At 40.9% G+C, this 27,822-nt stretch overlaps 1 protein-coding gene across 2 annotated transcripts in view; it reads left to right on the forward strand.

Annotated features, from left to right (window-relative positions):
* Positions 1-290: 290 nt before the first annotated feature.
* Positions 291-27,822, forward strand: part of HPGD (15-hydroxyprostaglandin dehydrogenase) — a 90,673-nt gene continuing 63,141 nt past the window's right edge. The window contains exons 1-3 of one of the 2 annotated variants that reach the window (XM_075611175.1): positions 291-981; positions 4,854-4,977; positions 5,429-5,535. In XM_075611175.1, coding sequence (XP_075467290.1) covers positions 889-981; positions 4,854-4,977; positions 5,429-5,535 — 324 coding nt within the window. In that variant the 5' untranslated portion in view covers positions 291-888. The remainder of the gene's footprint in view (positions 982-4,853; positions 4,978-5,428; positions 5,536-27,822) is intronic. The other variant, XM_075611166.1, reaches the window with a different exon arrangement.

Raw genomic sequence — 27,822 nt, forward strand, 5'->3', positions numbered from 1 at the left:
ACTGCAATCTAGAATGAATGTACTGCCAATTAAAATTGTTACAATTACATACGTCAGAAAGGCAGAACTTTTTTTTCTATGCTAGAAAAGCAATGCCTTAAGGCAGGGGTAGGCAACCCGCGGCCTCCGAGCCACATGCGGCTCTTACTGCTCGTACTTGCGGCTCTCAGCAGGTTGCCGAACCCCAGCTGCTGCCTCTACCCCTTATTATCTCGGCGGCGGCTTCGGGGGGGGCTCAGCCGACATTGGTATGGCCACTTGTTGCCCAGCGTCTCCCCAGCTCTCTCCAGTATTGTCCCAATTTAGGGCTCTCATGCTGGTGCGCACCGGAAGTGCGTGTCACAACTTCAGGCTCACGCCGACGTCACAGAGCCCGGCGTGGGACAGTACAGTGTGAATCAGAAAGTGGGAGCCACAAGGAGACATTGACACTGGGAGAAATACATCGAGTAAGAAAGGGGAAGAGATCATCAAAAAGGACAAGAGTGGAAGGTGGAGAGGAAGAGATTGTAAGGAAATGCCTGTGCCGTGCCAACAATCCTAGTGCTGAATCAGTTTCAGAGGGCAGGTAAGGTGCTGACAGCAGCACCAGCAGGTTACCTACTGTATAACCAGCATTTGACATTGAGCCCGGTTCATCCCCGCCCACTCCTAGAGAGAGACTGACTGGGAGGAAAACAGACACAGATAACACACAGTGTTAAGACTCCCGACGGGGGAGAGGAAAACTGCACAGAAGAGCAAAGAGAGGAAAGAAGTCTGGTCACACACAGCTTTGGAGGTGACAGCAGGAGTCCGGGCGTGCAGTCTCCTGTAGTGTTGGACAGTGAGCTTGGAAAGTGTTTCTCAATTCAGCTGAGGGCATCAGTGGTCGCAGGATACCTTATCATGTATGCGAATGGGAAAGTGGCTTTAGTGACTGGGGGAGCGCAGGGCATCGGCAGAGCCATGGTGGAGGAACTGCTGCACAAGGGAGCCGCGGTAAGTTACACTGCGAGTTGTGGGGATATACCCAGTCTTTTCCAATACACCATTTGCAAAGCTGAGTTTCATTTGAACGGTGCTGCTAGCATAGTATTGCTGCTTAATCGTTTTACAGCACCCTGCATATTAAACAAGTCATTTTAGCAGTGAAGGAGGTTTAACTGTGATAGTTACAGTAATGCACATACTTGGGTCCAAGTACAAATTGGGGACATTTTAGAAAAGTTGCAGCAGACAAAGGTGCTGGGACTATCTCGTGAGTGGGAATTCTGCAGTGCACAATCTGACGAAATGGCAATAAATATGAGATGTGATGGGGTTAACCAGCCCCAAATACTGTTATTAAAGCAGTTTCATAAGGCAAAGAAACAGACCTTATTTTTAGTCTACTATTTTTCAGTACTTTATACAATTGGTCACTTTAGCTACGGACGTGACACAACATTATTCAAACTACTAGATAAATAGGTGTAAGACCTCAACAACCATTTGTAATTGTACAGTATTTGTTGCTATGATGTAATTGTGCATTCAGTTTTAGAGTTTACATTTTAAAAGCTACAAATTAGCAGGTCACTGATACTATAGTGCATGACATAGCTAATTAAGTGCTTTCAATGATTGCCGTTCCATAATATATGCAATAAACTTTTATAATGCAGTAAAGTGAAAGCACTCAGACGTGTGACCTTAGTTTATAATTATTTTTACATTAGTAACGATCCGAATGGTGTGATAGAGCTTTAGGTGATGATTGAAACTATAGGATCAAACAATCAGCCCTATGCTAGCACTGGGCAGTGAAGTTAGTGGTCCTACACATGTCATACAACACAGACCCACTAATAAGCGTCTGCAAACAATGGGACTAGAGTAAAGACAGAAAGTAGATGAAGTTTGTGGCTTAAATGTGCACACACTGGATTTTCAATACGCTTTAACCACTCTGCCATGTAACATCATCTCACAATGTTTCCAGTTTGCTTTAAAATTTCTAATATATTGTTAGTATGTTTTTTAAATGATGCAAGAGGCTATCACCTAAAATGCTCTAAATTAATAACATCTGGCACCCCATTTACAAGACAAAAAAAAACAGTTTCAATAGAAGTTAAAAAAAAAGAAGAAAAAAAACACACAATTTTACTCACTCCTTTATATCCACAACGGTCTCTCTCAACCAAAAGTCCCACACCACAATACAATTAATTGTGTCTCCCATTTAGTGCTGCTATTTACCTCCGGATCCGGACCTCCGGATCTGAAACCACACTGTTCTCTCTGATCCCCTAACCCTCATCTCCTTTTACTACATGCTCCCCCTTTTCATACCCGTGACATGCAGTAGGCTATTACAAGGGTTGACATGGTGTTTGTGCAGCTAGGAGGCTGTACAGAAGCAAACACGCCGAACTCTCCCCCTCCCCCGACCTCAGCAGCTCCTATGGATAGGGATAGTTCTAGCAGATCACTACAGGCACTACAGCTACCAAATCTCTGGATGGCTCATCCTGGACAGGTTTATATGAGCCAGGTGTATACTGGTGGTAGAGTTGGGGGGGGGGGAATCTTTGATACTTTATTTAAAAGAAAGCATCGTTTTGTTGATTTGTAACAATCGTGTATGCTATCTACAGCCTTTCCTGACCTGTCTGTGCTTTTGTACACACCTCTGAAAACTGGGATTGTCCTGGGTAAACCAGTATGTTTGGTAGCTTTATGTAGGCACTTAGTATGGTAGAGGGAAGGCACTCTAGTGTTTATAATTATGGGGTACTGCAGTATCTCTTGCACCCTCCCTCCCCCATCCCAATATGTTTTTAAGAAAAATAAAGCCTGTTTTCAATTTTACTTTTTCGTTCATTGATGCATTTGTGCCCCAGAATCACACCACTTTTGTATTGAGCTCAAGTAGTCCAATTGGACCACATACTGTATGCAGGTATTATTTGTTAAACATAATTTAATAGCATATTATTGTTAGTACCTTTGTTAATTTAGAGCTTGTGTGTTGATTGTATCATTCAATTATATAATTAAATGAAAAAGGCAAATCTACATTTTATTTTAACCCCATAATTAAGGAATAATGCAACTGCACATTACAAAACAGCGTACTCTGAAAGGGTAAAACTTTATCTGCCATGCATTACTCATCATCCTTCTAGAATTAAAGTTATTAGGTTGCTGGTGAGCATTGAGGCCACTTATTTTTCAGGCCCTCGTCAGTTAGAGTAATTCAACTGCAATGGTTATTACAGTATATCTGAAATGTAATCCTTAACCCAGTATTTTTCCACCGGGTTCCAAGAGACCCTTGGGTTTCATGGGCATTCCTAAAGGGTTCCCTGTAGTTTAAGTCATTTACAAATTATGCCAAATACAGAACAATTTACAATGCATCTGATCTCAAACATGCTATTAGAGAGGATTGTGGTTCCGCAGAATTTCACAATATAATTATAGGGTACCATAACCAATAGAAAATCCACAATATATGTTGCATTGAAAAGATGTGCGATCATGTTGGCTATCTCATTGTTACCTCTTAGCATCATACTGTGCTGACTACACCCTCTGAATAACTACTCCCCAAATTATTCACTGACAAGCATAGTAAAGTCAAAATGATACCATTTGGAACCGCTGACACTTATGGCCTTTAGGCTTTATTTAACTTTAATGTGATTGGCTTGTGGATACCAGGTTATATATCAATTGAATTGATTATGTGGGGAGGTTAAGTGCACGGCAAATCTAGTGGTAGTCAGTACTACTGTGCAATATCGCTGTCAGATTCATAAAATGTCAATATATAAAGCATGGCACACCTCAGATCAGTGTTTATGACATTAAATTCCATAGACAAATTCAGATCTGACATTCATTATGTTGAGGCGACTAAATAGTACTTTCCATCTTTAAATGTAAACATGTTTGCTTTCTGTTATCCTTGGTTTTTGCTGTTACCGAACCAAATTACTAGCAACAATTTCCCTCCTAGTTGTGCAACCTTTATCCAATATATAGACAGGCTATTTGCACACGAGATATAATAACAGGCTGTATTTGTAATAATGTGTTATCATAGATGTTAACAAGATAGCACTTTATTGAAACATTTGTGGGTTCGAAGTCCATCCCTCTACTCTCGTGAAGATGTGTAAGCACATTATTATTACGCTGCGATTCTCTTGAGGTAAAGGGAAGCAAGATAGCCACCTGGTTATATTCAGGTGTGATGTGGAAAAAAATGTACTCAATAGGCACCCCAAAGACGGGTATGAGGATTTGGGGGGGGGGTTGGAAGGAAGGCAGCAAAGCAGTTGGGAGGTATCGTAGCTATGGTGCTAGAGAAAAAAGGGAACCCGGAGAGGAGAGATGGAGTATGGGAAACAGATAAGAGAGCACACACAAAATGGATACAGAAGTGAACACAAACCCTGTCAAGTTGTATAACTGTGGGAAAACACCATTAGTGATTTTGGGATACAGTAGGTTATTTGTCTTGTTTTGATTTTATTGGAGGGTAAATTATTTTCTTGTTGACATTACGTTTCATACAGTAAAAGTTGTGGGGAGGTTGCAGACATGGTCCTAAAATCTTTCCAAAATTCAAAAAGAGCACTATAGTAAACAATAAAACAGTGTGCAGAAGCGAGTATTACATGCAATTGGTGCAAGCAATACTTTAAATCCTGAAATTTGCATTTGAATAGTTTACAATCCCATTCAGTGCCAACATTTAATGAGATGAATGCATAAGATACATATGACTGTATTTATATTGGTCCTGTGTACAACTGGCAAAATGACCATTGCTATATCTTCTTAACACTTTGTTTTCCCCTTTTTATGCTCTTGTTAAGTTGGCTCTGGTGGACTTAAATCGTATAGCAGGTGAACAGTGCAAAACCTCCCTGGATGAGCAATTTGGAAGTCACAGGACTTTGTTTATCCAATGTGATGTCACAGATCAAGGGCAGCTAAAAGGTACAAAGAGGGGAGTGGGGTTACACAACTGTATCCACTTTGTTTTGTTTAAAGCAACTACAAAACCAATGTAAAATAAAGTTCAATAAGGAATACATTGGCTATCCATTGCACGCATGTTTGATTTAACAGCAATAGTTTACAACATAATGATATCTACAGATACTGTGCAGTAGGTCAGGGGATCACTCTACAAAGAAGCTTAACAATCTGTTGCAAAACTGAATGATAAAGGGAGTGGAAGTATGTGTGGTAAAGTGGAAGGAGTTATGATTTTGAGGCATACAGTATGTATAAGGACAAAGTGGTGCATTTCGGGGGGAATCAGCAGAATATGTATCAAAGAAACATCCATTTTTCCCATTTGAATCAAAAGATTTTTGTCCTTGATATATATGGTGCATTTTTATTAATTATTACCCATTTTTTTTTAATTCTTTTTACATTTCAGATGCTTTTCGAAAAACCGTGGAACATTTTGGAAGATTGGATATATTGGTCAACAATGCTGGAGTGAATAATGAAAAAGACTGGGAACAAACTATTCTAGTTAATTTGGTAAGATTTATTTTGTTGTGTGTATAATGGTAGTTAAAAAAAAAAAAGAAAAAGTATTTTACAGATTGCATGCGTAAACAAGCTTTAACCTAAATATAAACATATATGCAATCACATAAATTAACCGAAACTAAAAGGCAGAGAGAGGCACAATGAAAAGATTATTAGGGGGGGGGGGGGGATGTTACAAATGCAAATTGTACATAGCACTCTATGAAACAGTCTTAACAAACATCAATTGTTTAAGTACTATAGTAAAAACGAGTCACTATTTTATTAAATAAAAATGAGCACAAACAGTGGAGAAAAGACTCATGTTTTGTGAGAAAATGTTTTATATCAGGCTTGAGAAAAAGTTCCTTTCCGGTCACATTGTATTGTTACATTGGGAGAAATGTATCATGTATTCCCAAACACTTGTTTATATTTCTCTTGAATAAAAATACATGTAATGTTGTTATTGTAAATAACAGTTCAAGGATGATATATCATATTGACGAACTATATGTGTATTGGATTGCCTACTGAAGATGTCAGAATTATTTATTTGAATTGGTCAATTTTGTCAACAGTTTTCCATAATTGTGATTTCATTTTTTGATTGTTATTCATTTAATGGGGATGTTAATGCTATCATTTTTGTTTTAACCATTACTCTGTGTGGATTGGATCTCTTTTGATCACTGCATAAAATTATTTTAGAGCTTGATTCACTAAAGAATGATTTTCTGGTTTACACAAAACAATGATGAAAGTGTAAGCCCTCAAAAGAGAGACACTGGTTACAAGCTGATAAAATAAGATATTTAGCAGTATGTGATGTTCTCCGACAAAATGTTATGTAAATGCAGTTATTACACAGTTAAGAAGTACTGTTATATTTGACAAAGCAATGCACTAAAGGCTCCTCTGTCACACAAGTGGTTAATGTAAACATTCACAGCCGACACATTTTTCATCAGATTTTGTATATACTGAAATATGCTGCATCTGTCTTTAGACATATTTAGGATTTGTCTGAAATGTTCTGCTGCACGTACCATAAAGTATTCAGTATTTTGTCAAGAATTTGTACTATGTACATGTAGCCTAGTCCCCTGGCTATCATATTTTCTGTGGCCATAATAGTATGTCCTGTTAGACTGACAATGTGGGGGTAAGCTCTCTCATGGAGGCCTAGCTTGCTGTTACAGCGTGGATACATTATTGCTGTATCCAGGGGCTGGCCTACCAACAACCAGAGAGTGTCATCCCTGTGGAGGATACTGGGTGGGTCACATGTCCATTATGTGATGCCTGTCAGTATCGGATGTGTCCTGTTATGGGGAAGGGTTACAAGCCCCTCCCCTGGGGTACATAAGCTGACACTCTCCCAGAAGTCAGGAGGCTCTCTTCCCTCCCAATGCGGAGTGGAAACACTTACCCTTTATCCCATCAGGGGGTAAAGAAGCTGAGAATGGGCCTGCAGGGCCTCAAGCCCTGTGGGTTGTACTTCAGGGACTGTGCCTGTTATAACTACAACTATGCTGCTAATGAAGACCCGGTTGAATCTATCTGTTGTGGCTACTTGACTGGGCCACTACCTGAGTTGCTAGTGTGGACCATCCTGGCTGCACCAGGATCCTCATCGGCTGGATGCACTACATTATAAGGAGCATCACTGAGAGCCTGTCCTAATGTCTCCCCATACCATCGCGGAGTTCTCGGGGCCTTCTGTTCTACCAAACCGGTATGCACCGCGCCAGAATTCACCGGTAGCTATATGATCTCACTTAGAGTGGGGGAAAAGGTGTTGCGTACACAAATTATAAATACAGCTAAACCCCGTTATAACGCGCCTCGTTATACCGCGATTCGGTTATAACGCGGTTTTCCCGTGGCTCCCGTTTTTTTTTAAAAAAAAAAAAAAAAAAAAAAAAAAATTTTTTTAAAAAAATTTTTTTACATTTTTTTTTTGCACACTGCACACACTCACTGCACACACACTGCTCATTGCTCACACTGCCACACTGCACACACACTGCACACTGCACACACACTGCTCATTGCTCACACTGACACACTGCACACACTCACTGCACACACACTGCTCATTGCTCACTGCCACACTGCACACACACTGCACACTGCACACACACTGCTCATTGCTCACACTGACACACTGCACACACACTGACCACACTCACGCACACTCACACACACTTACGCACACTCACGCACACTTACGCACACTTACAGACACTCACACACACTCACACACACACACACACACACACACACTTACACACACTTAGACACTCACACACACTCACACACACTTACACACACTTACACACACTTAGACACTCACAGACACACACTCACACACACTCACACACACTTACACACTCACAGACACTCACACACACTCACACACACTTAGACACTCACAGACACTCACAGACACTCACAGACACTCACAGACACTCACAGACACTCACACACACTCACACACACTTACACACACTTACACACACTTAGACACTCACAGACACACACTCACACACACTCACACACACTTACACACTCACAGACACTCACACACACTCACACACACTTAGACACTCACAGACACTCACAGACACTCACACACACTCACACACACTCACACACACTCACACACACTCACACACACTTACACACTCACAGACACTCACACACACTCACACACACTTACACACACTTACACACACACTCAGACACTTACCCACACTCACACACCCATATACACACACACACTTTCTCTCCCATATATACATACACACACACTCTCTCACTCTACACAGACGGGCCGCGACCAGCACCACCACCCGCTCCCCCCCCTCCTCCCGCGCAGGCAGCGGGAGCACCGGGGACAGCGGTGGGGAGAAGAAACCCCCCGCTACAACCTCCATGCAGGCAGCATGGTTCTGAGGTAAGCGGCGACCTGAGGGGACATCCCCACTCCCATCTCCTGCCCCGCGGCCTGTCCCGAGGTGACAGGGGGAAGCGGGGACAGGAGAGACATCCCCGCTCCCATCTCCTGCCCCGCGGCCTGTCCCGAGGTGACAGGGGGAAGCGGGGACAGGAGAGACATCCCCGCTCCCATCTCCTGCCCCGCGGCCTGTCCCGCGGTGACAGGGGGAAGCGGGGAGCGGAGGGACATCCCCGCTCCCATCTCCTGCCCCGCGGCCTGTCCCGAGGTGACAGGGGGAAGCGGGGACAGGAGGGACATCCCCGCTCCCATCTCCTGCCCCGCGGCCTGTCCCGAGGTGACAGGGGGAAGCGGGGACAGGAGAGACATCCCCGCTCCCATCTCCTGCCCCGCGGCCTGTCCCGCGGTGACAGGGGGAAGCGGGGACAGGAGGGACATCCCCGCTCCCATCTCCTGCCCCGCGGCCTGTCCCGAGGTGACAGGGGGAAGCGGGGACAGGAGGGACATCCCCGCTCCCATCTCCTGCCCCGCGGCCTGTCCCGAGGTGACAGGGGGAAGCGGGGACAGGAGAGACATCCCCGCTCCCATCTCCTGCCCCGCGGCCTGTCCCGCGGTGACAGGGGGAAGCGGGGAGCGGAGGGACATGCCCGCTCCCATCTCCTGTCCCGCGGGATGAATATGCGCTAAAGCGCGGCGGCCATTTTTTTTTCTCGCGACCCCGTTAGTAACGCGGTGGTCTCGGGGTGGACCCCGAGACCCGCGTTATAACGGGGTTTAGCTGTACATTTTAATTTGCCCATATACTATAGACTTTTATTAGTGTCCAAATACTGTAAATGTGCCCATCCCCAGCATTAAATGGATTACATTCCTGCTTAATCAGGATCCACCCATTTTCCAGCATGTTAAATCATATTTGTAGCAGGAAGTAATCCAATTTATATTTATTACTATCACCTAAAATGCTCTAAATTAATAACATTTCGTACCCCATTTACTTGAATTTAGGCAGTTGTGAAAAATGTGCTCATTAAATGATCAAAACTAAATTATTCATGTATTTAGCACACCACAATTGGAGGGGTTATACATGAAAGCATTTTTTAAATTAAATAATTAAAAAAGTGTACATAGCATCAAACATTCGACCCTGTGCATGTTTTTTGCTACGCCTTCAAAGGGAGGAGCAAAGAACTTGTCACTGTCGGTCAACTATGTTTTAGTAATTAACATTTGATTAGACCTTGTCCGTTACCTAATGTATAACTTTCACATATTCTGATGGTATGGCGGCAGAAAATTACAAAAATTCTCCACTGTGCACAGCAAAGATTGAAAGACCAGGTGGTATCTGTAAAGTCTTCTGCAGGATCCCAACAACTGCTTCGTTGGGGAAGTGTGGAAAACCTATCACTTTTTACCCCCCATAACTTAATTGGTTCTGAATTGCAACCACTACCAGCTTCAAAATGCGATATCTGTAACCAAGTTCAAACTGATGAGTCCAAAAGGATGAAACTGCTGGCTTTGACTGAGTGCTTATGCTCCACACAGAGCACTCGGTGCACTGTTGTGGTCACTGCAGCAGTGCACCCCCTTGCACAGCACTAATTCTTGTTTTTATTGTGTTTGTGTGTGTGTGTATGATTTGCATTATAGTTTTTGCACGGCTTGTCACCGTCTCTCATCAGAGAGAAAACGACCTGTGTGTTTGGGCTTTGGCCGAAAACCAAAGTCTTGGACTTCCTTGCTGGCCTTCTGGCTCAAGACAGAAAGAAGAGGACGTCCGGAATCCTGACAGATGATGGTGTTGCAGACCTGGAAAACCCTCCGGGCCCACCGGCTGAAGATCATTTGGGATAGTTAACGGAAACTTATTTGACTTTGGGAGTACGAGCACCCAAGCCACTGGTGATTTGAGCACAAAGCACACTCAGGCTCTCAGGGAGGGGAAAAAAATAAGCTGTCTTTGAGAGAGTCAACTTATTCTGTACCCTTTGTCCCAGGCTTAGCTTTACTTGCAGTGTAATATTGCAGACAAAAGCTCTTGGGAATCCATGTGAAACAGACTTTGAAGCTAACATTAGCACACCTCTTAGGTCATTTTCACGCCATTACCCAGAATCCTTGGCTGCTGCTTAACCACTGTATGACGTGACAATTGGGTGAATATAGCAGGTTTAAGAATCTGTTGAAAACATACACATGTAGCAGAGGTTATTTCACCCACTGGTTTGTTGTGGTGGGATAGTCTGCCAGTTTCTGCATTATCACTACCCACGAATCCTATGAAAAATGTAAGTGCAATAATCCTTGCTACATATGTAGATACTAATTGTGGTACTTTATACTGTATGGTGGATGGGTTTTTGTCACTTTTTGTACTCATCATAACCTGTGTTAAAAAGAGGGGAAAAAAAGAATTCCTGAAGAAATCAGACATTGCTGCGGGTGGATGTAGGAATATAGTACATATATCTAAAGCCAGAAAGTGTCTAATGGATTGTAACCCGCTGGTTTAAGAAAAATAAAAAAAATCCTGCACAGACAAGACTGCACTTTTGAAGCAATTATCATTCTATAATTGTTTTTGTACAAAAGCATAAGAGATTAAAGCATTCTTAATATTATTAAGAGATCTGGTTTTATTTGTTACAATTATCCAGCATTAAATTAACATTTATTTATTGAGCACTAAGTTAATTGTTTTTACTATCCAAAAAAATCTGCATAAAGAATACAGGATAGAAACTAAAGATTTGTATCCTATGGTTTCGCAGAATCCCTGGCTGCAGTGGAAGCATTGTATGCTGAGAGATTATGGGGGAAAGTAGGGGGTTGCATATCTGTTTGAGACATGTGAATGTGCTCACAAGGGGTATTTTTATTTGCTGTACATTGTACTGCAGAGATTTTTTTGTCACTTTTTGACCCACCATAACAATGTGTGTTTGACACCTATTCCAGCTTCACATTGCAAAGCTAGTATAACCAGCCTCACACTGATGAGACCCTTAGGGTGAGGTCCCAGTCAGCACTGTAGCACGTGCGCCCGGCGGGGGGGCGGCGCGTGCACAGCGGTCTGGGGGGAAGAGGGAGCGTTAGCGACGGGAGGGGGCATGGTGGTGGATTTGCAGGGGCGTGGCCATAACCTCACGCGGCTGGTTCGCCCTCATTGGCTGAACAGCCGTCGGGGGCGTGGCCACGCCTCCGTCGCAAACTCTGATCTTAAATTCCCCTGCATGCCTGAAAACATGTCGCGCACCGCTGGGGAAAGGTGCGCGACAAGGTAGGAACTGGGACCGGATTTACTGGGGGGGGCGGAGTTTGAACGCACTATAGAAGTTACTGGGGCTGCCCCCTAAGGTCAAAACAGCTGTCTGAGTAGGTATTACAGGCTATGCTCTTATTTAACCCTGGCTGTACTGAAAAGCTGTGTAATATGGCAGGCATGTGCTTATAGGGATCCATGTTAAAATGGATATTAAATAATAGGTGATATTGTGCTCCTTTATTTGTCATTTCCCAGAAGCCCTAGCTTCAGTGGAAGCACTATATGCTGAGAAATAATGGTGAAAAATAGGGCTGCAGACATGTCTGAGACATGTGAATGTGCTCACAAGTGATATTTTCATTTGATGTATCCTATGACAGAATTTTTTTTAAAAATTGCTAAAACTTGCTGATTAAAGTTAACCAAATTTGTCACTACCTCCCCTATACATTGTAAAAAAAAAAAAAAACGGTAACTAGGCAATTGTGATCTTTTCAGTTTAAATTCAGGAGGAGGACATAATGTATTGCATTCCTGTGATAGTTTTGCAAAGTGCTGTATTTAGCATTAAGTGAAGAAAAAATAAAAACACATAGCTGTTAGGTGCTAAGGCTATACTTACATTCCAAACAATACCCTGTATCCATTCCCGGAGCACATGACATGCACATGACATGCACATGACATGCACATGACATGTGGGTTATCATTATTTAACTTCTAGGCGCCAACATGTTTTTCAGTGGAGTACGATGGGGATAAAATACATTGATTTAAAGTAATGCATTACATATTTACAGTTTTTTACATACCAATACAATTTCTAATTAGGACTCTACTAATTTTACAATTTAAAGCACAATTGTGACTCAATAGGCATTCAGACTTCCAGAAATCCTGGGAAGATAGGAAACTAGGAGGAATAGGCAGCCGGCCTGTCTTTCATATACCGACTGGCTGACAGTTCTTCCCAATTTGTATTCCCATGTATCAGGAGCCTGTATCCGGTGGCCTATGTCACAAATAGACATGACCATATTTGGGCATGTTGTCCTATGTTTCTGGGTACTAAGTATAACAAACAGCTTGTTTGAAATTAATTTTAATTGCACTTCTGTGCCTATGTACTAAAGTCAAATGTCTCCATCTGTGCTAGCTGCATTTTCTTTTGTTTGGTGCACAGAAATAGACTGCGCTTTACATACACGTTTAAATTGTATGTCTTGACAAATTATATTTCTGTACACCACATAATCTTTAAGTGCAACAAAATTGTCCGCAATGTTCAATTTAGAATAAATAGTGAAAAGACTAGAATGAAGTTGCTATGCATCAATCCAAAAATATATTTGATGTTAATGTTTCATTTTATTGGTTATTATTTTCACAGTATGTCTATTCCAAATAATACTACACTCATAATTGATATTTACTAATACTATCCATAAACAAAATAGATCCATAATTCTGTCTTAATGTAAATCGGATCATTCAGACATTGAACATGAGCGATGCGGCAAAAAGAGTCTTCACGGATATGATGCTCTTTTATTGAAGGTTACTTCTTAGCACAGAATCCCTGACACACACAAATAAATTGAAAATAAAAATCTTAATACTCTACATAGTCCTCTTTGGTTACTAATCTTTATCACTTGCTAATGATTATATGCCAGTGTTTCTCAATTAGGGTGCCAAGACCATCTGCTAAGATGCCGAGGCCCCCAGGGGAAACACTCTGCCAGCTTCTCAGCTGACATGTCCTGCGCTATCTGGAAATTGAGAGATGGTGATCCGCCTCTACTCGCTCCTCTAAGCCTGGCACAGATTTGCCACTGTGAATGTGGAGTGTGGGATAGCATTTTCTCTATGTGAGAAAGGGGGGTGGTGGAGGTTTGGAGAAAAGGTGTGCTCTGTGACAAGGGGGAGAGTAGAGACGGGCTGGCCTGCTGGAAAGTTGACCCCCGAGCCAGTAAGGTTGCAGGAATTGGGGCTGGTGTAGAGGTGGGAGGTGTAGACCGAAACTCTCCAGGACCTCCCATGCAGGGCAGTCTGTATAACTGACATTCCGATTCTCAGAGGGCGCACTGCACCAGACCTCCCTGCTACTCTCTCATCCCCGGGTAAGGCAGCATGTATGTTTTGTGTGTGTCTTTGAATCCCGATGGGTTCTTCATTGAAATTGTTATTTACCTATAACTAAAGCAGCAAAACATGTAGTGCTGCAAAGTTTACCTTTTCATTTAATTACAGTACTGAAGCAGGGGTGTCTCCGGTGCTGAACTGCATGAATTTCAGCTTCAGGACCCCCTACTTCCAGAGATACTTACCTCCTGCATCACGCAGGCCAATAGGAAGATCTGATGTCATCCCTTTCAACTTCCTCCTTTTGGCCTGCATGACTGTCAAGAGAGACCAGGACTATCACACCAGAAATCAACTCACCAGACAGAAATACAAGTTTATAAAATTAATAATTTGACATTGGGCACTTTTGCTAAGGCCGCCATCTAGAAACACTCCTAAATCCTTCTCCATCCAGGATTACCCTAATAGGTCTGTTAACAGTGCTGAAATCATGTTCCTAATCTCTTTTAAAGTAATTGGATGCGCCCAATCTGACCCCATTAACTTGTCCACATGCACTTTTCTAAATTCCATCAGAAAGAACTAGTGTTAGTTCTTTCAATGACACAGTTATCTGGTTAGAGATAAAAGTACTCCAAGAACATTCTTAGTCATGATTATCTTCATCAGGCCTGAACTTAATATTTAAGATCAAAATTCCTCAGAAATAGGCACTGAAGTCTTTTGAAACATCTATTGTAAAAAAAAAAAAAAATTAATAGCAGTTTTAACCCAATGACGAATAATAATAATAATAATAATGTCTTTATATAGCACTATAAGCAGTCCTATACATATAATTTTTCAGGCACCATGGGGCCCAGCCCCAAATAGTTTACCACCTAATTTCAGTGCCTGGGGCACTAATAGATAAAGTGTTATGCTGAAAGTCACAAAGAGAGCTGACATTGGGTCTTGAACCAAGTTCATACCAATGAACTACCCTCTATGTTGTATTATTATTGTTTTATTAAAGACAGAGGGCAATCTTAAGGCAACAATCCCCCCCCCCCCCCAGAAGCCTATATGAGTTTAACTCATTTTATTATTGTGTTACCTAAACATTTCCTTCTAATTTGCTTAAAAAAAATAATCATGATTTTCTTAATTTCTAGCTTCTGAGGTTACAATGGTAACCTTAAAACTGCACTGGGCTCTGAGTTGAAATCCATTTGAAACCTCCCGGACTCTTAATTAAAAAAAAAATATGTACCCTTAACTTAGCATTCGATTTTAAAAATAAATCACAGCACTGGAAAAACCATGAAGAGATATATTAGAAAGTTTTAAAATGGCGATCCGCGTGGACTGCTGATTTACATCTGAAGCAAGGAACAGGTAATATAAACAGGTCATTTTCTGAAATGGATAAAACAAAAATACACATCTTCTGTGCAGAAAAGTTTAGAAACCCAATGTTGTGAGAGATCCAAATTTTTTTTTCTTCTTGCATTCCTCATCTCTTAAAACATATCACCGGAAATGTAGCAAACATTGAAAAGGTCAGGGAAGGGAATTTTCTTAAGCAAATATCTGGATTGATTAAACAATCTGGACAAAAACAAACAACCTGAAAAGCAAATAGCAAAGTCAAGAGTAAGTTGCTTAAAGGCTTGTAGAGCTTTATGTCAGACATCAGTGTGCAGCTTTAACATTGTTATTGTAGCCAGGTCCCCCTTCTGCTTGTGGGCCCCCCCTCTGGGTACTCACCGTGCGGCGGTCGGGAGTAGATGCGGCCGTTCGCGGGGAGGTGTGGGGGCATGGGCGCGCGTGACGCGCGCTCTTCAGGCTGCGGCCGGTTGCTAGAGACGCGTGCGGCCGGTTGCTAGGGCCGCGGTCGGGTTCCCTGTGCAGGGCGCCGCCATGACAGTTCTTCGCGCATGCGCCGACTGCCGATGCGACGGGAGGTCCTGGTTAGATCGCGCATGCGCAAGACAAGCGCGCGAACTGCCGCCAATGAGAGGAGGGCTCTGTAAGGGAACTTCAAGTCCCATGAGCCTCTAGAGCGGACAGGTGACGCCAGGGAGCCAATAGGGCTGCAGGAGCTCCCTGCTGGCAGGGAATAGATACATTTCGCGGGTTGCAGCACATTGTCAGTTGGTGACAGGAGCAGCTAGGGGAAGGAGGTAGGGTGCAGGAGTCAGTGACTCTCTGCACTAGGCCTGCAATTCCCCTAGGCCCCAGATAGCCCTGAGTCACCCTAGTGGAGTGTTGTAGGGATAGGCCCTAGGTTAGGGACTCTTCCCCATGAGCTATTTGTTAGAGTGCAACGAACATTGTGCGTCTTGCTGGGAGAGAGCTGGACTATTATCCGATAGAGATCGCTCCTGATGGATCGTCCTGCTGTGGATCACGGATTTCGTGCGGGAGTTCGCCTTGATCCTTTGTGAAGTCCGCTGCAGGTCCGAGCACTGGAGTGCTCAGCAGGTAACCCATAACCTCACGTGCACCAACAAGGCCTATCACCAGACATAGTGGCTGCGCAGTCACACACACACACTTGTATATGACTTGGGAGTGCGAGACATTGGGTTGGGTTACTGGACACGAGGTGGGATCATTCTGTGGAAGTGTTAGCGTTCGCCGTGGCGCATAAAGTGTTAGCGTCCGCCGTGGCGCATAAAGTGTTGGCGTCCGCCGTGGCGCAAGATAGTGTTAGCGTTGTGTGAGACGCAGTGGTTAGTGTCTTCTCTAGAGAGGGACACCTGTTATATTCATTGTGATTATATATGTGTTTCTTATGCTCCAAAGTAAAAGGTATTTGGTTATCTCACATACGTGTATATGGTTATTGTATTGTCCTGCGAGGAACCACTCCCCCTCTGGTGGGAGCCATCGCAGGTGGATGCGCTGCACTGAGTAAGTGGTTACTCATTAGTATAATATATTGCCCCAGGTTCCCCGTGGCGGAAGCTCAGCTCTCCTGTGAGCCAACAGGTAAAGCACCACCCGCAGGTAACACTGTATGTTCCCCGCACCCACCCTATAATCTGCGATTGGGTGGGGGGAAACCCGTTAAATTATTAAAAAATTGCTTTCCTAATCATAGAAAATAGAAATCAGATTTTTACAAATTGAATGTTCTGGGCTGTGACTTCACTGATGCATAGTCCAAACATACTGTACGTATACTTTCAACAGCTAATAAAAAAAAAACAAGACACTGAAAGGAAACACCATGGTCAATTGAGACTTTTAAAACTCAATTTAGTACTAGTGTTTTTTTTAATTTATTTTTTATTACAGCTGTTCTATTTCTTTCTGATGGGAAAAACTGAAGCAAAACGCATTGCTCATTGTTAAAGCAACAAAGCATGTAGCATTGCCTGATTTAAAAAAAACAAAGAAATTCCTAGTTTTCGGAATTGAAGCAGGGGGTCTCCGGAGCTGAACAGTGTTAATTTCAGCTCCGTGGACCCCCTCTAATACAAATACTTACCTGCATAGGAGGTGTTGGTATTTGTGGCGTTTAAATGTCAAGGTCACCTAGACTAATTGGAAGCCACAAGCGATGACATAATGGCTTCCGATTGGCCCGCGTGACATTTTGTTTAGCAAACAAGTTACCTGGCTGCAGAGATACTGGCAGCCCCTACGGAGATAAGTATCTCTTGAAGCAAGGGATCCGCAAGGGATCCCCGAACTGAAAGCTGAAATTACGCTGTTCAGCTCTGTAGACCCCTACTTCAAGTCTATAGACAGAGAGAAAAGATACAGTGCAAGATGTTTTTCTCCTTTAATGTTGGAGGAAAGGAGAATTCACCAGTATCAAAGGAAAGGGTTCTTTACAGTAAGGACAGTTAACATGTGAAATTCATTACCCATAGAAACTCTAAAGGAAGAAACAATAGATATAAAAAAAATGTTGGACATTTTTTTTTTTTTTTAGAATGGAAAGGGATACAGTCATAAACCAAATAAGTAAACATGGGAAAGATGTTGATCCAGGGAGAAATTTGGAGTTAGGAAGGAATTTATTTTTCACTGAGGTTTTTTGTTTGCCTTCTGGATCAAATACTGTAAGTACAAATATAGGCTCAGTATCTGTTGTCTAAATGTAGAATACTGTAGGTTAAACTTGATGGGCATATGTCTTTTTTTCAACCTCATCTATGTAACTATGGAATTTAAATTTTAGAGAATAGATGTAATTATTTGCAGAATATCTAATTATGTAGATCAAATATGTATAAACTCATTAAAAAGTGCTATAATGTTTCATTACATGAAATACAATTTATAATGTAATAAAGAACTAAACGTGCAATGAAAATGTGGAAATTAATTTTTTCCTTAAGTTATAGATTTATGATCAGAAATCTACTGTATATAAATGATATAAAAGTAATTTGCGGTTATTTAATTTTGGTTGTGCTAATTGTAAAAAGGAAAAACAGGAAAAAAGACAGATTCTCCAAAAATTACTCCATAACAGTAACACTGTTATACAAAAAAAAAAACAGAATAATCAAATGTTCATTAAATTCTAAGGGAGAAAGGGTTTCCAAGAGGAAATCCAGTGTCACTATCTTTGCATCAAAATGCAATCCCTTCGACCCAATCCAATGTGTCCTTGTTTTATTTCTAAAGAGTGTGTGCAACGTTTGTGCGTTTGTGGAGAGATATGACATGCATCCCTTTGAGTCTAGATACCATACTAATTGATGGTCCTGTGTGGTTGTGGTAGAGTGAATGTGTCAGTACTTCTTGAGCAGTATTAGTATGAGTAGTTGACTATTGTACTAAAGTATGTAACCCCTTTATTGCAGGTCTATCTGCATGCAATTGGGTTAACCATATTGTGGGGCCTATTCTAGTAGCTTCGATGAGTTTGCTGCTACCTGGCAAGGTTTGGCATGTTCGCGCCGAATGGTTTGTCATTTGTGTTATCACGGTATTCAGAAAGAATCTGAACCTCTCTCAAACCATGAGGTAGGAAAATGCCAAAACTGTACGGGGTAGCAGCAAAGTCATATCAGATTTTTTCTAAGTTTTTCCCCATACGATCTGGTCACAGTCTGAGCTGCACAGAGAGAGTTGCCTCCCCCTGCACAGCTTTTGCAGGCAACCGCAGTTTTTTGATGATGAGCTTCCGAATACACCATGAATCGGAGGGTGAAGACACCATGAATCGGAGGGTGAAGACATCTAAAGGTAAGAAAAACATTGAATGTATGTAATTTTTGTTTTTCATGTTTTTTATTGTATTTGTTAATTTAAAAATTTTTGCTTGCCAGTTGACTGCAAATGTATTTTTATCTGTGTTCCTTTAGAGTATTCATAAATACAGTGACAGGCAATGCCTGTTTTGACAAATTATTGTTTTTAATTAATTGTTATGTTTTGTATTGCTGTTTATTGTTTTGAGTTAATTGTTATGTATTTATAGGGCTTGTTTTTATTACATTTTTGGGTTGTTTAGGTGTTTGATTTATTTAATTGATGTGTTGTTTAGGTGATTGGTTTCTTTAATTCTTGTGTTAATAATGTATTTGTTTGTTTTTTTAGTTTGCCCATTGACTGCTATAGAGGCTTATCATGCCATATTATATGGGCATGATGTACCACTGTACAAACAAAAGAAAATATATACGGTGCCTCAAATTAAATTGAGGAAGTCCTGGTGTATTGTGGTAAATGTCACACAGGTGTATTAAACAACCATTAGTTGTTAGGTTGAAGACGAATGTCCCAGTTGCCCTAATCGAATTTCAATGTGGGTAAATTCCCAGTGCGTGAAATAAAAGAAAAATCCCATATGGCATAATATTGTTTGATATAAAGTTAGCACAAGATATGGAGTTAAAAGATAGCCTCAGAGGAAATAGGTGAAAATAAACAGGTGAGTGATAATAGGAAAGTACATTTATTATAAAAAAACACAAATGTCATAACAGTAATTAAATCATATTGATAACTTCCAACGGCAATCTGCTGCAATGGATGAATGCCCTACTTATTAGACGTACAGTAGGTGGGGTATGCACGGTGGATAATTAGAGAGTATCCCCTCTCATGTAGTAGAGCCGCCCGGTTGTCTCCGTGGTGTGCCACGTCTCAGCCAGCTGATGGCGTCTTGGTTGTAGATCTCACCAACGGAGCTTGAGGGTGTCTGTGTGCACGCTGTTGCTTCCCACAGACTCCTATGATATCCGCAAACCCTCCTCTCAAAATCTTGCAAGAGGTGAGAAAAAACGGTTCTCGTTTCAGGGAATCAGCTGGAGGCTGTCAGTACGTCCCAGCTTCAATGAGCTTCGTAGATAGGGATTCGCACTGACAAATTTAATAACCCTACATGTTTCGAGAGTGAAAACATTCTTCCTCAGGGGTGTGATGTGGCATTGGGCCTTAATCCATTATTATATAGTCCCTTTTATCAACATTTACCTGTAGCACCTGTGCACCTATCAGCACATTCACAATTAGATTTACATAAACACGTACATTTAGTAAAAAAAAAACCTCTGGGTATCTATAGTTAACTAAAAATAATAAACATATCAAGATATATGTATGCTTTTGTGCAATTACACAAACAATAAACAATTAGACAATTGCTTAGATATTATAAATTGTACATAGAGCAGGCACAGATTATACTCAGAGATTGATGAGTATCTCCCCTTCAATGTGGTATTTCATTTCTAAATTTGGTTGATAACAAACAGTACCAGAGAATGATCTGCACCTGTTCAAATGACACAACTATGGGCTTTATGCATGGCATTTTAGAATGCTAAGTCATATATTTCACATTCTAAATGTTTTACTGTTAGTAGTTCCTTACTTAGTTTTAATTTTTAATTAGACAAATATATCTTGTATACAATATTTATGCAAATTATGCGGAACCAACCAGTAATGAAATAGATGTATACACCTATTAATATCATGAAAATGGGTCTATGCAGCTTGAATTTTAGATTAATGAACAAATTAAACGAAATATTGTTATAGGAAATACAAGATGGATATATCATTGCAACTATATACAATAATCCTATAGTATAAAGTATAATATAAATCCATATTTGACTATATAATGGCCTATATAATGAATGGGGTTGCCTATGGTTAATGACTATGTATAAAGATGTTAGTCCCCCATGACCCATATATAATGGGGTTGCCATTCAATATTCCTTAGGGTCTGCAGCACGAGTGTAGTGTCCCTGAGATAAGATGGTAATTTAGTTACATATTGCTGAAGGTGATGATCTATGAACGGAGAGAGATGTGATGTCGGTGAGTGGATTCCCAAAATGATTGGGCAACCAGGAGACTTATTTAAATCCTTATGAATCTAAGGGATTATATAAAATATAGGTATTCTAGGATGTTTATTATAGAGAAATTTGTGTTCCTGTTTAGTCAGAACTTTGTTATCTGACTAAATCACTAAATTCTGACTCAATTATTTTATATAATCCCTAAGATTCATAAGGATTTAAATAAACCTCCTGGTTGCCCGATCATTTCGGGAATCCAGTCACCGACATCACATCTCTCTCAGTTCATAGATCATCACCCTCGGCAATATGTAACTAAATTACCATCTTATCTCAGGGACACTACCCACGTGCTGCAGACCCTAAGGGACATTGAATGGCAACCCCATTCATTATATTGGCCGTTATATAGTCAAATATGAATGCACTAGTACTATGTGTCGCTATAGGATTATTGTATATAGTTGCAATGATATATCCATCTTTATATTTCCTATAAAAATATTTTATTTAATTTGTATATTAATCTAAAATTCATGCTGAATAGATCCATTTTCATGATATTAATAGGTGTATACATCTATTCCATTACTTGTTGGTTCCGCATAATTTGCATAAATATTGTATACAAGATATATCTGTCTAATTAAAAATTAAAACTAAGTATGGCACTACTAACAGTAAAACATTTACAATGTGAAATATATGACTTGGTATTCTAAAATGCCATGCATGAAGTCCATAGTTGTGTCATTTGATCAGGTGCAGATCATTCTCTGGTACTGTTTGTTATCAACCAAATTTAGAAATGAAATACCTCATTGAAGGGGAGATACTCATCAATCTCTGAGTATAATCTGTGCCTGCTCTATGTACAATTTATAATATCTAAGCAATTGTCTAATTGTTTATTGTTTGTGTAATTGCACAAAAGCATACATATATCTTGATATTTTTATTTTTCTTATTTTTAGTTAACTATAGATGCTCAGAGATTTTTTTTACTAAATGTACGTGCTTATGTAAGTGTAATTGTAAATGTGCTGATAGGTGGACAGGTGCTACAGGTAAATGTTGATAAAAGGGACTATATAATAATGGATTAAGGCCCAATGCCACATCACACCCCTGAGGAAGAATGTTTTCACTCTCGAAACATGTAGGGTTATTCCATTTGTCAGTGCAAATCCCTATCTACGCAGCTCATTGAAGCTGGGGCGTACTGACAGCCTCCAGCTGATTCCCTGAAACAGGAACCGTTTTTTCTCACCCTTCGCGAGATTTGAGAGGGGGGTTTGCAGATATCATAGGAGGCAGTGAGAAGCAACAGCGCGCACACCCTCAAGCTCCGTTGGTGAGATCTACAACCAGGACGCCATCAGTTGGTCTGAGACGTGGCACACCACGGAGACAACAGGGCAGCTCTGTTACATGAGTGAGGATACTCTCTAATTATCCAATGCGCATAACCCACCTACGTCTAGTAAGTAGGGCATTCATCCATTGCAGCAGATTGCCATTGGAAGTTATCAATATGATTTAATTATTGTGGTCTCTTGTACTGTTATGACATTTGTGTTTTTTATACTTGATTTTTAATAAATGTACTTTCCTTTTTTCACTCACCTGTTTATTTTCACCTATTTCCTCTGAGGCTATCTTTTAGCTCCATATCTTGTGCTAACTTTATAGCAAACAATATTTAAGTAATAATCCCCGAAGAACAGGGCATTACTGGCCATTATAGGCTAAAGCAGTAAAATTCAGGACATTATTGAAAACCCTGCTCTCTGATTAGTTAAAATTCTGGGCATTATCCAATCAGTAATACCCGGAATTTTAGCAGCTTGCAAAGTGCAGTTTTCAATTTGTTTATCTCCAGCCAATCAGCTTTCAGAACAGCTGAGACAGGACAGGGGATTGGTTAGAATGAAGTAACAGCTCTGAGACAGGGCAGGGGATTGGTCAAAAAGTATCAGCCACGGTTTGACTCCTCCCCCTCCCGAGCTGACTGAAATTTTCTGAGCAGATTCTGTTGAATTGGGGGAGAGAGAGACTGCAAATAAGTACAGTATGTGGCTGTCTGCAGTTTGTGTGTGTGTGTGTGTTCTGTTGTGTTGTATATCTGTGTAGAGGTGCTGTGTGTGTGTGTGTGTGTGTGTATAAAGCTCCAGTGTGTGTGTGTCAGTGTCAGCAGCGGTGTTTATGGGTGTAGCATGTGTGTGTAGCAGCAGTTTGTGTATGTATGTGTGTAGAGGTGCTGTGTTGTGTATAGAGGTGCAGTGTTGTTTGTGTGTGTGTGGGGGGGGAGGGTGTAGGGGTGCTGTGTTGTGTGTAGAGGTGTGGGGGGTGGGGAGTGCAAAGTTTAGTAAGTGGCTGCATTTTTTATTGTGGCTGCAGTGTGTGTGTGTGTGTGTGTGTGTGTGTGTGTGTGTGTGTTGTGCTGTTGTATGTGTAGCAGCAGTTTGTGTGTGTGTGTGTGTGTGTGTGTGTGTGTGTGTATAGAGCTACTGTGTGTGTGTATAGAGCTACTGTGTGTGTGTATGTGTGTGTCAGTGTCAGCAGCAGTGTTTATAGGTGTAGGCGCCAAATATATTCTCTTGTTTGTATAGTTTTCATCTGACATAGGTAGTAAGTCTTATATCATTTGGTAGCCACCTTTCACTTAATCATTGTGAAAAATTGGGTTATTCACTAAGTTTAAATATATATGTGTTAGCGCTACTTTATCCCTTTATTGCATTCCCTATCCACTATTCACCTTCACTATCCACAATAAACCAGGCACTGGTAGTTAACCCCCTTCATTGCCTTAGTGGTTAGCCGTTAAGGTAATGAAGCTGCCTGAAAATGTATTGTTATTGCATCGGATGGAATGCATTTTTTTTCTAAGTCCTGCTCTCAGATCCCATCTCGCCACCCTAGGGCTGGTGAGATGAAATCTTTGATAAACCCACAATTCCAGAGCTAGATGAGTTTATCGAGGCTACTAGAACAGCGTGATTTTATCAAAATGGCGATATTTCGCTTTTTGGCAGTTCCTGTTCAGTGAGTTTGGCCAGGAGCCAGAAATCGGGAAAAAATGCCTTCCCCGTACGATTTGTCCAACTTATCGAGGCTTTCTGAATAGCAACCACGCAAAATTTTGCGAGAACTGCTCAAAATCCTCAAAGAGTTGGTTATCGAAGCCACCAGAATACGCCCCTGTATGTCACAGAATGATTCAGCACAAAACAAATGTATGTTTCACTGGTCTTTGTGCCAGTGGCTCTTAATTAATATTACCTTACTCTTAATTACATATTTCCAACACTAATAGTTTAAAATGAAATCAATATTTTTCTAACTAATTTATACTCCTGTGTAGAATTAAACATTTCCTTTATGTCAGCCATAACTGAAGGATTATCCTCTTCAGCAACAATTAAGTTACTCCCTTCAGGGAGTTACCTGTTCATTTCAAAAGGTTTGAATACTTCAGTGCTAAATGGGTTACATTCCTCAATTGTTAGACCTGGCAGTCACTGGGTTAATATCACTGTACAGAGCACTGCAATATGCAGTGCAATATGCAGTATTCTCTTAATGTGCTACATTTTAGCACATATACATGATTTTTTATTATTATTACACAATTCTTTGATTGCCTTGCAACCTTGTATAAATACACAATTGAATGATTTAGGACAATAATTGTATGGCTTATAAATACAGTACTGAGTGTTAACATTCAACTGCATTGTATTATAATCCTACATGTTCTGTACAGTATAGCCAGTCAAATCACTTTCTTAATCCCACCCATGACAGGGGACAAAGTAGCAACAAAGGGGTCAATCAATAAGCAGCTTAGTGACATTATTGTGCAATCGGCTACGGGTTTCCTTTGTAAAGAAAGGTTTAAGAATCTCATAGCAGTTCAAGTTTTTAATAGACCAAAAAACGGAGCAAAAAAAGCACAAAGAAATGTCATTCTGGTAAATGATATCTTTCCATGAGTGAAATGAATGTATTGGTTCTTAGAATTTAACCAGCGACCTTTAACATATTTAAGCTGCCATCCCAAAAAAAGACAGGAATCTTTCTGCTCTATCTATCTGTCAGCAAGTTTTGTAAATGTCTAAACCAAGGTATCAACAAGAGGTATGAAGCAAAAACATGTTCTGTTCAGACATGCAAGGAATTATTTCTGGGCAAATTTTAACAGAATCTAACAGACTTGAATAATTTCTAGTAAGTGTTTTCCCTCTTTTATATAAACAATTGGAGGGGGGGGGGCGGAATGCATCATATTTTTTCCATGTTAACATGAGTCTGCTTGATATTATGGAGATAATTCCCAGAAGCTCTCCTAGCTCAGCAAGTGATTGTATTTATATCATTTGTATAAGAGGTGCAAAACTGGAATTTATAAAGATGATTAGCAAAAGAGCCCAGGATCTGCACTCTTGTATAAACTAGAATTGTAATAGTAGATTTATTAATATTTAAACTTTATTAGGTATGCTTTAAAATAAAGTCAGAATGTTTAATAAAACACAAATTAATAAAGTGATAATAATATATACAGTGAATTACACACAGATAAAATGTGATTATACAGAGGGTAATAATTAAAGTGTAATACCTTTTATTGAATATAAAAGGTATTGCACTTCAATAATTACCCTCTGTATAATCACATTTTATCTGTGTGAAATTCACAGTATATATTATTATCACCTTATTCATTTGCGTTGTGTTATGGGGATTGAAGAGAACCTGAAGTACTGTATATTGGACAGCTACGTGAATTTTCTTTACTTTAAAATGGGTATTTATCAAAATATTACTCTAGTTTTGCCGGATTACAAAAATGACTACGGTTTCTGTGGCTTATTGACATTAGTATACGTGACGTATTCATTTTCTAAATATATGTGGTTATAATGCACAGATAGACCACAGAAGTGTAAGGCACTTGAGAGTTTAGCAATGTGAATAATAGAGGCTTCCTTAGTATGGGGAGATTATGTACAGTATGACTAATTCCTGATGTGTCTGTGGAAGGCGTGTGAAGAAAATAGCTTTGTTCACTTGTCTATACTATGCAACCTTGAATGGACAAGTTCACATCTGTAATAGATGTGCAAAACTGTCCCAACTGTATCTGCAACATTTTTTTGAGAGTTTATTTTTTGTGCCACTTTGCAAGAAATTTCGTTAAGCTTTAAAGGGTTAAAAAAGATCAACACATCAATCTTAGATACTGCAAGAATTTGCAACATTTCTCATGTGATAGAGACTAATTTACAGTACCTCCCATATACTCCTTTAAACAACTTTAAGTGTCTTCACACAATAAAATGTTTATGTACCATGCAGCAAGTACTCTCTCTGTGAAAATTTACTTTGTAGTCAAAATAGTAGCTTCTTAGGTATCATTAAACTCCTACAACAAGTTTAATCAATATAAAATAATATGAATTGTTAACAGCCGCTGACTAAACTGTAGAGACTTTGTTCATACAAATGTTTTTCATGCCCATTTTCCTCCATGTTGGTGTGGGGATTAAGTCTTTTTCCTAACTGATTGGAGGAGGCGTATCAGCTATATAAGGCATCCTCTCTCCTCTCTTGCCACTGTTATGTGTCCTATTGGCTGGGACAAGGATGTTTATGTCTACAGTGTTTTTCTTCTTTTTTTTTTTATGATCCTGTGGGATTATGAAATCTGTATTTGATGGGGAATGATACACAGGCCTTCACCCATACTCTGCTCCCCTCAGCCCCCTTCTTAGGCTAAGTCCCAGCTCGCACTGAGCGGGCGGTGCTTGCGACGGGGACTTACATAAATAGATATATGTAAGTCCCCGCTCACGCAGTGCGCGCGGCGCTCGTGCGCGTGCACACACGCTCAGCCGCTATCTGTGTTTAGGTAAACAAAAAAACTATACTTACCCGCGTGCTCAATTACCCGCAATGCTCCCCCTTCCCCCATGCGCGCGTACATGCAGGACACCTGGCGCTCATGCTTGGAGCGCTCTCCAAGCATGAGCGCGTTCAGCGCCAGCGGGGACTTAGCCTAGGCTGAGTTCAGGGTGGATGCTGCGGCCGCGAGCGTCCGTGCGCGCCTCCGCTGTGTGCTTCTGCAGCCTAGCGATCTGTGCCTTGGTTGCAGGAGTTGGATCGCGGCGTTTGGGGGGGCGTGGCGAATGTGTCACGGAGCTGGTTCGCTGAACCAGCTCACGTGACTTGACTGCAGCCCCAGAAATCATTTTGGGTTGTAGCAGCAAAAAGTAGCAGCGTCAACGCTGTACTTTGCCACCGGTGGAGTTTTCAGTTTGAAAACTCCCACCGAACAACCCGAAATTGCAAAGGACATGCCCGTGCATGCAAGCACGCACACGTCGCATAGCATCCACCCTGAACTCGGCCTTAGAAGTAGCTATATAATACGACCAGCCATATGCCAGGAATAACATCCTACCTCCATTTTCCATACCCCACCTCATTTCACTCTTTTCTGACCGATCTATAGTTGGTTCATTTTCTTGAACACTTTTATACAGGTGTAGCGTGAGATTTGTCCTACAGATAAAACAACATACAGGCATACCCCGCATTAACGTACGCAATGGGACCGGAGCATGTATGTAAAGCGAAAATGTACTTAAAGTGAAGCACTACCTTTCCCCCACTTATCGATGCATGTACTGTACTGC

The sequence above is a fragment of the Ascaphus truei genome, chromosome 1 (assembly GCF_040206685.1).
Source record: "Ascaphus truei isolate aAscTru1 chromosome 1, aAscTru1.hap1, whole genome shotgun sequence".
NCBI lineage: Eukaryota > Metazoa > Chordata > Amphibia > Anura > Ascaphidae > Ascaphus > Ascaphus truei.